The sequence below is a fragment of the Dipodomys spectabilis genome, unplaced genomic scaffold, assembly GCF_019054845.1.
Source record: "Dipodomys spectabilis isolate Male_0828 unplaced genomic scaffold, ASM1905484v1 ptg000066l, whole genome shotgun sequence".
In the NCBI taxonomy this organism is placed as follows: domain Eukaryota; kingdom Metazoa; phylum Chordata; class Mammalia; order Rodentia; family Heteromyidae; genus Dipodomys; species Dipodomys spectabilis.
The window spans coordinates 496631-511984 of record NW_024870743.1 but is presented as its reverse complement, the minus strand read 5'-3'; the positions used below and the strand labels follow the sequence as shown (position 1 = coordinate 511984).

Here is a 15354-nt window from a genome sequence, read left to right as displayed (position 1 = left end):
CGGGCTGGGCTGTGTGTCTGTCCACAGGCCGACGCCAGGCGGGGTGTCAGTACTCTCGCCTGCCTCTTGACATTCCACTGGCCACCGCCGCTTACTCTGCGTGCCTATCCCGTGCCAGCCCACGCCTCTTCTCAGCGTCTTCCACTTGGTGTGTTCTGCCCCAGAAAACCATGCTCAGACCTTCCCCACCCCAGACCCCGCAGCCAGGCCTGCTCAGGCCCTGCTCGCATCGAGGTGTGCTTAGTAATGCAGCCTAGCGGCCCCTCCTTTGTGGAGGGCGGAACTTCCTTTGCAAGCTGTGTCCGTGCTCTATCAAAGTCACTGGTCCACGTCCGGCCCCTCCATTTTCAGGCTGGCACAAAAGCCACTGTGTTGGTGCGTGTAAATGAGGGCACTTAGGACGAGTACAAGGTTTGGAAGCCAGTCTGGTGAAGTGACTAAGGATGAGGCCTGCTCCTCGGGACTGCCCCTGCTCTCCATGCATGGCTAGGCTCCTCCGCGCGGGAGCCGTGAGCAGTGGACATGCGCAGGAGTGAGGGGTGGGCGTGCGCCGTGACGGCAGAGCATGGACGCCAGGCAGTCCTGCCTGTGATGTCAGCATGGGGCGGGGGGGGGGGCTCCCCTCGTCCCTGGGAACTGACCCTACTCTAACACTTCTTTGTTTTGGGAGAGGGACGGTCCCAGGGCCACGTGTGTGGCCGACGCCCAGCGGTGACTGGCCGAAGACAGGAAGTGTGTTACGTACTTCCTAAGAAGCACCAGCACAGCTCTTCAGGAGTAAGCCACCCTGAAGGTTCAATAGTTCTGTTGCTGGGAGACCAAGCAGAGGGTGGAGCCCCTGGGTCCCCAGTATTTCCCCATGTGATTATGGGTGTGACAGATAAAGGCGTTCAAGCAAACTGGAGCACCCAGAGTGCAGAAGCAATAATCCCACCCAACGGCATGGAATTACCCAGCCCTCCACGGCCGCTCACTCCCTTTCCGTCTGGTGCAGGCTCCTGTCTCGTATTTCCGCACGCTCTGCTGCAAAGGCCATTGCTTCTCTTTGAGAACCAGAACAGAAGTGCTGCTCTGTCCCTTTCCCAGACGCAGACCGAGCAGGCTCCGAGTGCAGGCTTCCTGCGCTGCTCAGCTCATGCGGGGGGATGGGGAGGGGGCACTGGGTCCCTAGCTCCTGGGAAGGGGGGAAGGAGGAGAGGGCAGAGGCGGCGCTGGGTCCCTAGCTCCTGCGGGGGGGGGGGGGGGGAGGAGGGGGCAGAGGCGGCGCTGGGTCCCTAGCTCCTGCCAGGTGTGGGGGCGCGCGGGGTGTGTGTGTGTGTGTCCAGGCGTCCAGAGCACTGTGCCTGCCACTGAGGCGGCAAGCCCTGGCGGGACTGTGTGTCTCACTGGGCGGGCGCTGCAGGCGCCGGTGCCGAGGGCTGGCCTCTGGCCTGGAAGATTTGTCTCGTTCGGTGCTGGTCCTTGCAGGTGGACATCTCAGCTCCCGCCCGCAGTGCAAGGCGTGCTTCAGGAACAGGAGCGGGCTGGGCAGCAGGCTGCACCGAGGGCACTCAGCTCTGTAGCAATCCTTGAGGTCAGGTGGCACCGGCCTGGTGACGCGGTCTGGCACGCGACCCGGCCATGCGACCCAGCTGTGCGACCTGGCACGCGGGCCGGCCGTGCGACCCGGCCGTGCGACCCAGCCATGCGACCCAGCCGTGCGACCTGGCTACGCACCTCACCTCTGCCCCTGCTCTGTCAGCGCTGGCTCCTGTGTCTCCACGGTCAACACAGTGGACTGAGGACAGCACCTGGCCCCAGCTTCCTCATGCTTCTCTGCTCCTGACAGCAGTGTTCACTCCGGGAATGAAACGAGCCCCACGGCACACGAATCTAGCTTTGGGTGGCGTGGCTCGGGCTGTGGCCACTGGAGGGAGGATGGAAGACCGAGAGAAACTGAGCTGCGCAGCCTGGGCAAGCGCGGAGCCCGGGGGGCCTGGCGCAGGCTGACTGGTGGCACCAACGTGGCAGAAGAGGCCAGCTTCAGGAGGGCTGTGGGCAGCTGCCAGGGGAGCACTGGTGCTGTGGCGGCACCCAGGCCCGGCCCAGCGCTGCAGTCCTTTGCGGGGTCACAGGGTGAACCAACGCCAGGTCTGATCCACAGAGCGCAGGAAGGCCTGGTGCACTACGGGAGGCGCCCAGGATGCCGCGGGAACCTGCGGGGGCGGCCGTGCCCATCGGCCCCGAGGAGGTGATGTGGCATGGGCTCTGTGGCCATGTTTATGGTGGCTCCACCACTGGGCCCCGGAGATGTGGCTGAGGGCGACACTCCTGTCTAGCGGATGCGGATGCAGGAGGACCCACTGCACTAACCCCGTCCTGGCGCGGAACTTCCCGTATGGGTGTCTGCCAGGGAAGTGTCCCAGAGAGCTCAAGGGTGCCCTGGAGACAGGGCCCACAGACGGCCGCAGGCTTTGCTCTTCAGCATCGGGAAGTTACCGTGAGGAGAGCTTCTAGGAGTTGTCCAGGTGAAGCTCTTCCTCCCTTGGTGCTCTGTCCCCAGCAAGGCAGCCAGAGCACCAACAGCGGCCGTCAGCTAAGCCCAAGCACACGTCTCTAGCCGGGCCGCACATCCCCAGCGGCGGTGGCACTGACAGCTTCCCACCAGCTCCCCTCAGCGCGTCCCAGAAAACCTGCAGCACCGCTCCTGGTGGCCGGCGCGGGGCTCACACAAGCCGGCAGGACGACACAGCCAAGCCACGGCTGCTGCCGAGCCTGCCACGCCACGCCCCTGCCAATGTCAGCCCCAGCTCTGCTGCGCCACTGCCCATCCTCCTGCACTAGTGTTTATCCTGCTGAAGTTCATCTCCGAGCACAGAGCTCCTCCAGGCCCCACCCTGCGCACCTGGAGGAGAATCCGGCCGATCCCGCTCAGCAGCTGTGGCTCCTGCTCCGGGTGGTACTCAATGACTGCGCGGTAGGCATCCACAGCCAGCACGTAGTCCTGCGGGGCAAGAACCAACAGCACACTGAGCCGGCAGAGGCCCACGGGTCACACACGAGAGCCTGTGGCAGGGGACTCCTGGGCACCAGGCCTGCACGGGGCAGGACGTAATCCTACCGGGTGAGCGGCGCCTGCTGGCAGGGGGCAGAACTGAACCTGACCGCCAGCCTTCTGCTCCCTCTGCCTTGAGCAGTGAGCCACACCTGGTCTCCAGCTACAATCCACACCCTCTACACCAGAAACCAGTGCGTGGAAGGGCTTGAACTCTGGGCACCACACAGGCAGGCACCAGCCTCGGCCACGTCCCCAGCCCACTCCTGCCTGTGCCGGTTGTAAGCAGGCGCACCCCAGTCCCCACTTCTTGAGGAGCTGGGATTACACAGGTATGTTGCCATGCCTATTTTTTTTGGTGGTACAGGTGTTTGTAAACTCATGGCTTTGCACTGCCAGGCAGGCGCTGTGACACGTGGTCACACCCCAGCTCTTTCTGCTTTGGTTATGTCTGAGATAGGGTCAGTGCTTATATGTATGTACGTGTGCATGCTTCCTGCAGCACCAGGAGGCCAAGCGTACGCTACCATACTCAGCACTTTTCTGGGTGGGATGATCTTTTGGACTCGGCCTGGGATGGTCTTGGGCCATGCTCCTGGTCTGTGTGGGCGGTAAGCTTCTAGATCTCCCCAGATGTGTCAGGGCTGTCTGACAGAAGGGACTCTGCCTGTCTCGTGGGAGAAGGGGGTCAGCTCCTCTCAGCTCCACCCAAACCCAGTGTTCTCTGCAGTCACGGTGACCACTGTAGCTTGGTATCTGCCAAGCAAGCTCTGCATAGACCACTGATGAAGATGTCATTGTATCATCTTGGTTAAGATACGTGGTCAGCAATACCATGGCCACTGGCAGAGATTTTCTCATTAGTTACCATGACATTCCAGACTTTTATTTCTATGTTCTTTTGTACTGTCAACTTCCAATCTGGGACTGCAGTCACTAGTTTGCTAGCTGGGATGTTTTAGAGAAAGACAAAGGACAAGTGAACTCAAATAAGCAGACAAGCCCGGCATTGGTGGCTCATACCTGTCATCCTAGCTACTCAGGAGGCTGAGATCTGAGGACTGCAGTTCAAAGCCAGCCCGGGCAGAAATGTCCATGAGAGTCTTATCTCCAACTAACCACCAGAAAACTGGAAGTGGCGCTGTGGCTCAAGTGGTAGAGCTCTAGTCTTGAGCTGAAGAGCTGAGGGACAGCACCCAGGCCAAGAGTTCAGGCCCCATGACCGACAAAAAAATTAATGTATATTTCACAGGAACAATGCTGTTCAAAGTAATTAATGGTGAATCCATTGTTAGCTCATGTGTCACCGGTACTGAGCCCCCACATCTGCCATACCCTGCACGTCCACTAGGTGGCAGAAGGCATGTGCTTAGGTGGTCCAGAACCGTGCATTCTCCCCTCTGGTTTTAACTGGTGAAAATGGAAAATGCAGTTAAACTCCCAAACTAGATGGTGCTCACAGTGAACCACACTGCGCTCTGTGCTGAGTCCTGACAAGGCAGCGCCTTCCTCTTGGGAGTCTGGGGACAACAAAGACAGGCGCTTCCATCCCGTAATTCTCCACGTGTGAGCACAGCACGGCGGTGGCTGGGGGGGAGGGGGCTCCCCTGGGGAGCTGTGGTCCCGGGATCACTGCAACACCGGTGGGGAGACTAACAGCTGGCCGCTCATCTCTGTGGAACTCCTGCACTGGCCTTCCGGTATGGGGGGGGGGGGGGGAAGGTGAAGGGGCGGGGTGGGGCGGGGCAGGGCCGGGCGGGGGGGGGGGGGGGGGGGGGGGGGGGGGAAGGTGAAGGGGCGGGGCGGGGCGGGGCCGGGCGGGGGGGGGGGGGGGGAAGGTGAAGGGGCGGGGCGGGGCGGGGCGGGGCAGGGCAGGGCCGGCCCGGCCCGGCCCGTGGGGAGGGACAGAGCTCTCTGAGCTGAGCGGGGGCTCCTGAGAGCACTGCTTCCCTCTGCTGGCGCAGTGTCAGAGTGGGCAGGGTTTCAGAGAGAAATGCTGTCCTCTCGTTATGGAGGGCGGAAGCGGCTTCTCCCCTCTGTCCCCCCCCCAAAGGAGCAGGGGCCGGCTGGCCTGCGGGGGCCGCTGCACTCCACGGAGCCTGAACACGTGCGCCCCGGTGTTCCTGGTGCTGGGAAGGCAGCTTGTGTCTGCAGCCGGCGGGAGGAGAGCCAGGAATGGGGTTCATTTGAAAATCGGCTGCAGGAGCCGGAATAGACTGGAACAACGGTGACTGACAGCTCTGCCTGGCTCCTTGCTCTACGCTGGCCCTGGGGCAGAAAGCGCTGCAGCGAAGCCTCACCAGCGGCGCTGGGGGAGCCTGGCCTTGGCTGCCATCGGCATCACAAACCAGACTGGAGAAACCCTCCCTGACCGTGACAGGGAGAACAAAGGACACCTCTCCCAGACGGATTCACGGGAGAACAGGGAGGAATGCGCCATCTTCATTAAACCAGTTAGACCCTGCCTGCACAATTGAATGTGATAACGCAAGCTCTGCTTTTGGTGGAAATTTCCTTCCGTAGAAATGAGTGTCATGAACTCCGAGCAGCGCGGGCACTGGCTGAACTCCGCTCAGACACGCTGCCCGCCTCCTTGTGGAGGGCCCAGCACTTGGTGTGTCTTCTGAGACACCCTCTCCAGATGCCCTGACCCCACCTACCTTCATCAGGAGCAGACAGTTCGCCGTGGAGTACAGCACGCGGCCCAGACGGGACCTCCACAGCTGAATGGACGCTGCGGGAGAAAGTGGCTTGTGAGCGTGTAAATAAACCAGTCCCCGGCAGCCCATCAACCCTAGTGCCGGGCATTCCGGTTAATTCCAGTGGGTGTAGCCCAGCGTTTAGTCTGCTGGCTTCCCTGGAGACGGAGAATAGTGCTTTCAGGATGATGCTCCCTAAGAGGACACAGTAGAAGAACAAGAAGGTAGTTCCCCAGTCCAAGATCAAATACTTCAATCATGAGCACTAAGAAAAAATGAACAACTCTGGGTGCTGGTGGCTCACACCTGTCATCCTAGCTACTCAGGAGGCTCGGTTCAAGGCCAGCCCAGGCAGGAAAGTCTGTGAGACTCTTATTTCCAATAAAGTACTCAAAAAAAGCTGTGATGCTGTGGCTCCAGTGGTAGAGCACTAGTCTTGAGCACAGAGGCTCAGGGACCATGCCCAGGCCTTGAGTACAAGCCCCAGAGACGGGAACACACGCACATGCGCATGTGTGAACACACGCATGCGCGCATGCCCCCCATACACACACACACACACACACACACACACACACGAACAAACAAGAGCTGGGCGCTGGTGGCTCACGCCTGTAATCCTACTCAAGAGGCTGAGATCTGAGGATCATGGTTCAAAGCCAGCCTGGGCAGGAAAGTCTGTGAAACTTTTTATTTTTGGGGTCTGGTCGTGAGGCCTGAGCTCTGGGCCTGGGCGCTGTCCCTCAGCTCTTCAGCTCAAGGCTAGCGCTCTACCACTTGAGCCACAGTGCCACTTCTGGCTTTTTTCTTTTTGCTTATGTGGTGCTGAGGAATCGAACCCAGGGCCTCATGCATGCAAGGCAAGCGCTCTACCACTGAGCTACCTTCCCAGCCCCAGTCTGTGAAACTTTTATCTCCAATAAACTACCAGAAAACCGGAAGTGGCACTGTAGCTCAAGTGGCAGAGCGCAGGGACAGCGGTCAGGCCCAGAGGTCAAACCCCACGACTGACCAAAAACAAAAACATAAACAAAAAACAAACAAGAACATGAACAGCCGCCACACAGCAGCGCTCGTCTGCTCGCAGCTCAGATGGCCTGGAAGGCGTCCTACTTGGGGACCTGGACACCTGTGGAAGGTGCCGGGAGAGGCAGGGCCCACCTGGGGCCCAGTGCATGTCAGCGTTACCTCTTAGGATTTGGGGCAAGTGCCAGCTTCCGGAGGTCTTGGTTGTTGTTTTTGGTTGATCGTGGAATTTGAACTCAGGTCCCTGAGTGCTCTAGCACTTTGAGCCACAGCTCCACATCTGCCTTTTTGGTGGTTTACTGGACTTTCTGGTAGGGCTGCCTTTAAATTGAATCCTCAAATATCAAGGTCACAGGTAGCAGGTAGGGATGAGCCTCCTGAATGATTCTCCAACTTTAAGGAACAATTCCTCATGGCGGACACTGGACTAGGTGTGACAAGGGCTGCAGGCGGGCGGCCACGCCCTGCACCTGTGCGCACCCGTGCTTTATTTACCAGTCTGTCCCCAGCGCACACTCCCAGAGGAACTGCTCGTCCCTGCTCGCTCCTGATGTCCAACCTCAGGGAGTCCAGACACCAACTCGAAAGCCAGCCACACACGAGACACAGCCCTGTGTCCTGCGTCTGGGCAGTTGTATGTGTGCACACACACATGTTCACACACAGAACGCCCCCCCTTCCACGGTGTTCCCGTGTCCTGCGTCTTGGCGGTCACAGGTGGCTTCTCACAGACACACGGAAGCCCAGGGGAGCCAGTGGTGGCCTTGCAGGCCCAGCATGTCCCCACCCACCCGAGGCCTCGCTGACCGTCCCTGCCATGGTCTGCCACCTGTGCCCCATCCAGACTCTCCAGACTCTCTCCGCCCCCTCCGCAGAGTCTGCTGCCAGAGCAGCGCCTGCCCGCGGGACGGCAGCCCGAGACGGCAGCATGTCCTGTGTTGGGCGTGTGGCGTGTGGCGAGGGGAACAGGAACCATGTGTGGGGAGTCCTGCCCAGGGTGAGGTAGGCGCGGAATTTCCGGTGCTGGACACTGAGGGCATTCGGAGAGCGGAGGCGGCACGCTGGCCGCCCAGCATGTGTGTTCTCTGCCCTGGCAGGGCACAGCAAGACGGCACGGTGGTGCTGGTACCACAGGCCTCCGCTCTGCATAAATGACTCAGGTCTTAGGTACTTTCACGTAGCAGCAGAAAACAGACCAAGGAAACAGCCTCCTCAATGTGCAGATCTGCTAGCGTGGCAGCCCGAGTCCTTTGGGTGACACGATTCAGGGCAGCCCTGCACACAGCCACCACGGGTGCCCTCACGCCCACTTCACTGGCTCCCTTCTGCCAGGGCTGTGGCCTCCCAGGTGAGGCGCTCTTCCTAGAGGAAGGCCTCTCCAGTGCTAATGGCAGGGCCGGGCCCTGTCCACATGCAGATCCTCCCCAGTGTCCGTGATCATTGGGGTAAGGCGTGTTCCCATTCCATGTGAGGGGCAGAATGTGCCCAGTGCACACCTGCAGCACGGCCACAGTGCAAACGCACTGGGTGAAGGAGAAAGGGGGGGGGGGAAGGGGACATGCACTGTGGAGCAAGCCTGCTCCACGAAGACGCCACTCACCTTGTCTGCTCTCTGGGGTGAGGCTGCTCATGCCCCCGTCCTCAGCAAAGCCCTGCTCCAAGTTGGCCAAGATCTGCAGTCATTCAAACGAGAACCAACCGTAAGAAGCACAGCGGTGTCTGTTTCCACGTCATAATATATGCTAGGCACAGACAACTTCTCTGGGTGAAGTGACCGCGGAGGAGTGTCCACACAGACACACCCCGCTTCTGTGGGGGGGGACCGTGAACGGATGGCCTGCTCTGTGGCGGAAAGTGACGTTTGGGTGGGGATGCCGGTGAAGTGCATTTCCAGTTTTTGTTGTGTGGAAATACCAGTCTTACTCTGGGCATAGCAAGGCATTGTACTATTTTTATTTTATTGGTACTGTATTTTATTTTTGTTGGTTGTGGGGCTTGGAACTTGGCCTGGGCGCTGTCCCTCAGCTCTTCAGCTCAAGGCTAGTGTTCCACGTACCACTTGAGCCACAGCGCCACTTCTGGCTTTTTTCTGCTTATGTGATACCGAGGAATTGAACCCAGGGCCTCATGCACGCATGGCAAGCACTCTACCACTGAGCCACCTACCTTCCCAGCCCTTTATTTTGATTTTTTGAAGGGCAGGATAAGGATAAAATGCCCTGAGGGTAAAAACTATTGGCTAGGAAGGCACTCAGCTGGTGAACCATCAGTGGGCCAGCCAGGGGTGGCTGTGCAGTGGGAACGCTCCTCATGACATCACACAAGGAAGAACTATGTGTGACTCTTGACTTAGCACACCTGGGCCCAACACCATCTAGCCTTCAAACCAATTTAAGTGATGTTTTACTAGTCCATCTATCCTGTTGTTCCCCCCCTCTTAGCTAGCCCCCCCCGCCCCGCCCCGCCACGCCCCACCCAATCCTGCAGCTTGAACTCAGGGCCTGGGTGCTGTCCCTCAGCTCTTCAGCTCAAGGCTAGTGCTCTACCACTTGAGCCACAGTGCCACTTCCCACTTTTTTCTTTTTGCTTATGTGGTGCTGAGGAATCGAACCCAGGGCCTCAGGCTTGCAAGGCAAGCACTCTACCACTGAACCACCTTCCCAGCCCCAGTCCCTGAGCTTCCTTTACTCAAGGTTAGCACTCTACCATTTAAGCCACAGCACCACCTCCAGCTTTTTCTGTGTGTATGTGGTACTGAGGAACGGAACCCAGGGGGTCATGCGTGCTAGGCAAGCACTCTACCACTAAGCCATATCCCCAGCCCCCTTCATCTGTCTTTTGATAAGTAGTCATGAAACCAGAAACAGACAGGGAAGAAAGTCACAGTGTCCCATTGCCATCTCTCTTAGGTGTCTACACAGCAGCTCCAGCTTCCCCACCCGGGGTGCTTCAGCACCATGAGGAGGGACAGCGCCCAGACTCCTGGCACACAGGAGGGGTTATGTTAATGGGTTTCTGACTGACCCTCTGTAGCTACTTCTCTTTTTCTCCTTCTTTCTGTCCTTCCTTCCTTCTCTTTCCTTTCTGCCTCCTTTTTTTTGGCTGGTCCTGGGCTTGAACTCAGGGCTGGGCTCTGTCCCTGAGCTTTCTCATTCAAGGTTAGGGCTTGACCACTTGAGCCACAGTTCCACTTCTGGCTTTTTGGTGGTTCATTGGCAATAAGTCTCGCAGACTTTCCTGTCCTGGCTGGCCTTGAACCTCAGTCCTCAGATCCCTGCCTCCTGAGTAGCTAGGATTACAGGTGTGAACTACCATGCCTGGCTACTTTTCATTTCTGAGGCACCTTACCAAATGATGCCCATTAGTGGGTTCTGTCTGATTCACAAGTGCATCCCTGGGAAGCTTACCAAACATTTGGTCACAGTGCGTGGTTTTACTGCTGTCTCCAGAGACAGCTCTCTGCATAATAAAGAATGCACTGGTTTACAAACAGCTGCTTCTACCCAACAGAGTGACAGACACCAGAGGCCTAACCCAGAGCTGAAGTATTTAGGAAATATAGGTATTGCAAGAAAAGCCTGTACTTGCTTATTAATTAAGGGTGTTAACTGTGGTTTATCTGCGGAGTCCCCATCCCTCCTTCTTGGATGCAGAGACCACAGTCCAAGCAAGCCAGACCCCAGAGCAAGTGCCAAGCACAGGCCCAGCTGGATCCAGGGCGTACTCTCAAGTTGGAGGTGCCACTGTATGTTAAGGTGCAGAGTGACATTGCTGGACCAGGGTAAACAGGAAGCCCAGGGATATTTCCGCTTTATGTGGTATGAGGGGAAGATCAGTTTTTCTCTTTTCACCAGCTGGGCGCTGGTGGCTCACATCTGTAATTCTAGCTACTTAGGAGGCTGAGATCTGAGGACTGAGTTTCAAAGCCAGCTGGGTTATGAAAATCAGTGAAACTCTTATCTCCAATTAACCAGAAAACTGGAAGTGGTGCTATAGCTCAAAGTAGTAGAGCACTAGCCATAAGCAAAAAAGGTCAGGGACAGCACCCAGGCCCTGAGTTCAAGCTTCATGAGCAACGACAAGAAAAGAAACTGAAAAGAAGCCAGGAGCCGGTGGCTCACGCCTGTCATCTCGGCTACTCAGGAGACTAAGATCTAAGGATCACAGTTCAAAGCCAGACCGGGGAATGAAAGTCCATGAAACTCCTATCTCCAATAGACCTCCAGAAAACCGGAAGTGGTGCTGTGGCTCAAGTGGTAGAGCGCTAGCCTTGAGCTGAAGAGCTGAGGGACAGCGCCCAGTCCGAGTTCAAGCCCCACGACCAACAACAAAAAAAAAAAGAAAGTAAGAAAGGACAATCACAGCCCAAGCGAATGCCACATGCACTGCCCCGCGTGTGTCCTGGCGACGGGCTGCCAATCTACCCCCTGTGGCAAGTGCCCAGGGTACACAGAGGGACAACTTCTACTTATAATTTTTTTTAATGGGGGAACCACGGTATAACCTCTCTTTTCACTGTATCTGATGTTGGTATAATTTGGGAAGGGAAAGAGAAAAAACAAATTGTTTGAATAGGGATACAGGTGGACCCATTACAACAATGAGATGTACAAGACACTATGTCGAAAGAAGAACTTTACAATTTAGGTGGGGGAGGGGGAGTGTAGTTGAGGAGGTGGGAGGGAAGGATGGTAGGGGAAAATCAGAGGAGGCGGAGGAGGCAACAATGCTTGGTGAGAAATGTACTCATTACCTTGCTCATGTAACTGTAACCCCTCTGTACAGTATTTTCACAATAAAAAACTTATTTAAAAAAAAAGAGAAAAAAATGGGGGAGGAGGATGTGCCATATTTTTTTTCTCTTGAGAAAAGGAGGCCCGTGAGGATGGAGGGGCTTTAGTGGTCTCTCGGCTGCCAAGGCGCAGGCAGGCCTTGCAGTGCGTGGTGGAGGCCGTGGGGTGGTCTCCAGGACACACAAGGGTCTCTGCTGCACCGCAGCTCCGCAGCCAGAACCCGGTCCTGCTGCACCGCAGCTCCACAGCCAGAACCCGGTCCTGCTGGGGTGGGCGCATCAGGGGAGAGTGAGCTCAGGGAGGGAGCAGTTGCCAGAGACTCACCAGCCCTCTGTGGTGCTGGCAGTGGGGAAGGTCAGCACAGAGCCAGGGTCCCTGGGTCGGGCTGCAGGACTGAAATCAGGACGCAGGAAGGAGGCGTCTCCCTCCACTATCTGCAGCCTACAATTGCCCTAAGCAGCGCTGTCAGTGAGGAGAGCAGCGACACCAGGCAAAGGACATCAGGCCTGAGTGGGTGACACAGGCTGGACTCTTCTAAAGCATGGGAAGGTCAACTAGCAGGTATCAGAAGAGTGGCATGTCAGCCATTAATAGGGAGGGGAAGACATCTTGGATAAGTGAGGATCAGAACAGAGTGACCCCATGGGACAGTGAGCACAAAGGACAGAGGGACCTCAGGGACAGTGAGCACACAGGACAGAGGGACCTCAGGGGACAGTGAGCACACAGGACAGAGGGACCTCAGGGGACAGTGAGCACACAGGACAGAGGGACCTCAGGGGACAGTGAGCACACAGGACAGAGGGACCTCAGGGGACAGTGAGCACACAGGACAGAGGGACCTCAGGGACAGTGAGCACACAGGACAGAGGGACCTCAGGGGACAGTGAGCACACAGGACAGAGGGACCTCAGGGGACAGTGAGCACAAAGGACAGAGGGACTGCAGGGGACAGTGAGCACACAGGACAGAGGGACCTCAGGGGACAGTGAGCACACAGGACAGAGGGACCTCAGGGGACAGTGAGCACACAGGACAGAGGGACCTCAGGGGACAGTGAGCACACAGGACAGAGGGACCTCAGGGACAGTGAGCACACAGGACAAAGGGACCTCAGGGACAGTGAGCACACAGGACAGAGGGACCTCAGGGACAGTGAGCACACAGGACAGAGGGACCTCAGGGGACAGTGAGCACACAGGACAGAGGGACCTCAGGGACAGTGAGCACACAGGACAGAGGGACCTCAGGGACAGTGAGCACACAGGACAGAGGGACCTCAGGGACAGTGAGCACACAGGACAGAGGGACCTCAGGGACAGTGAGCACACAGGACAGAGGGACCTCAGGGGACAGTGAGCACACAGGACAGAAGGACTGCAGGGGACAGTGAGCACACAGGACAGAGGGACCTCAGGGACAGTGAGCACACAGGACAGAGGGACCTCAGGGACAGTGAGCACACAGGACAGAGGGACCTCAGGGGACAGTGAGCACACAGGACAGAGGGACCTCAGGGGACAGTGAGTGAACAGGACAGAAGGACCTCAGGGACAGTGAGTGAACAGGACAGAGGGACCTCAGGGGACAGTGAGCACACAGGACAGAGGGACCTCAGGGGACAGTGAGCACACAGGACAGAGGGACCTCAGGGACAGTGAGTACACAGGACAGAGGGACCTCAGGGGACAGTGAGTGAACAGGACAGAAGGACTGCAGGGGACAGTGAGCACACAGGACAGAGGGACCTCAGGGGACAGTGAGCACACAGGACAGAGGGACCTCAGGGACAGTGAGCACACAGGACAGAGGGACCTCAGGGGACAGTGAGTGAACAGGACAGAAGGACTGCAGGGGACAGTGAGCACACAGGACAGAGGGACTGCAGGGACAGTGAGTGTACAGGATGCAGTGTGAGCTGCATGCGATCTGGAGTCGAGCCAGTACTAGTTAGTAATGTCTGTGGACCAGCTCAGTACAGCACAGGAGTCCTGGTGTCTCTAGAATGATGGAGGCTATGTCACCTGGCTCCAGGAAATCTGGAGCAGTGACGGGTGAGCGAGGCCAAGGTGGGCGAATGGCACCTCTGTGTTGGGGGACGGGAGCCCTTCCAACAGGGAAGGGGGTCAAGGGCTGTGTGCAGCTGTCTGCGTGCAGGGCTGGTACAGGAGGCTGGCCCAGCACCATCAACCGCAGCCACCAGTGCTTTGCGGATGGGTCCCGATGGGTGCATTGGAGGTGCTGTCCTCCGCCCGACTGCTTCCCTATGCAGGGCAGAGGCAAGTACGTCACCAGAGGGTGGTCAAGGCCACCATGACTTTAAGCTTACCGCGCTGAAACCCTATTTCCTTAGCTACATAACTGAGTGTTTTCACAGACCTGCGTGACAGATTACGGAGCTTCAATGAGAATTTTTTTTTATCTGCAGTAGTTGGTAAACTTCAAAAGTGATGAGTGAAGATCAGTTACACACAGAAGCAACAAGAAAAATCCCCTGGCTCAGACTTCCGCGGCGGCTTCTCTTCACTCCTGGTGTGTACTACGCTGCGGGAGCGATAGTATAGACAGGTGTAATTTGGGAGCAATGCAGGTAGGACTGTGCTGACTGCTACATATTAAGTGGGCCTCTGGAGCTTCTGGGAGCTTCCTCAGCACAGTGCTGTGGGCTGGCCACGGAGGAGGGTGAAGGCTGTGACCTGAATCACGGTGCTGGACACCGGGGCAGCTCCAGACACTGGGCCGCAGGCCTGTCGGAGTCCCAGAGGCCTGTGCCAGGGAGCGGAGAGCCAGTGCGCGCCCGTCAGAGGACGCAGGTGGCTGCAGGGCAGAGGTTCCTTCGTGAAGGATGCTGAGGGCCTGTGCTGCTCTTGCTACCAACACCCCAGCTCAAGGCATGTGGTTTACACACAAGGATCTGTTCCTCCACACCTCTCCCTAGCTCCTCTTCCGGGAGGAGCCGGCTGCCATGGGTGAGGACACTCAAGCAGCCCTAGCCAAAGATGCTGGGGACTTCTGAAACTGGCAGTGACACCTGGCAGGTGGAGGGAGCCACCTGGCCGGCCAGCCCGCAGGGACACGGCCCCAGCTAGCATCTTGTCTGCAGGGCAGAACCACCCTCAAGCTTCCCCAGACTTGAGGGAAGAAGTCACTGTTGCCAGGCGCTGGTGACTCACGTCTATAATCCTAGCAAGTCAGGAGGCTAAGATCTGAGGATTGAGGGTCATGTCCAGCCTGGGCTTCTCAAAGTCCATGAAACTCTGATCTCCAATTAAAACATCAAAAAGCTGAAAGCGGAGCTGTGGCTCAAATGAGGTCCTAAGTTCAAACAGCATTACCATACTCCTGACATGTCATCTTCCGGAAAATAAACATGATGGAAGATTGTTATGGTCTGAGTGAGAAACGTCCCTCACAGGATCATGTTTACATGCTTGGTCCCTAGCCTGGTCCTTGGGGAGGCCATCCTGGGAGACTCTGGAGCCTTGGAAGGCGGGACTTAGTTGAGGGAAGTAGGGCAATGGGGGCGGGTCCTGGCAGGTGTCTCGTTCCTCTCTTCTGTCCTACTCTTGTCCCAGGGAGGTGGACAGCCTTTGCCTGCCACCATGATGGTCTGCCCAGACACGCAGGGTCAGGAAGCCTCTGAACTGGAAGCAAACTGCAGCTTCCTCTCTTATCCCAGGGGATTTTATCCACCGCAATAAAAAGTAACAAGCAAAGCAATTCTGGAAACAGAAGTGTGCAGGAGTAGCTACTGTTATAGCAGATAAAACAGATGAGAAGACCAGAACTGCAAATCCAAAGT

General features: G+C 57.4%; 1 protein-coding gene across 2 annotated transcripts in view; it reads right to left on the bottom strand.

Annotated features, from left to right (window-relative positions):
• Window positions 1–15354, bottom strand: part of Trappc12 (trafficking protein particle complex subunit 12) — a 60920-nt gene that overhangs the window by 5836 nt on the left and 39730 nt on the right. For both annotated transcript variants that reach the window (XM_042680860.1, XM_042680859.1), the window contains exons 7-9: window positions 8360–8432; window positions 5695–5768; window positions 2885–2983 (exon numbers count right to left, since the gene is read on the bottom strand). In XM_042680860.1, coding sequence (XP_042536794.1) covers window positions 2885–2983; window positions 5695–5768; window positions 8360–8432 — 246 coding nt within the window. The remainder of the gene's footprint in view (window positions 1–2884; window positions 2984–5694; window positions 5769–8359; window positions 8433–15354) is intronic.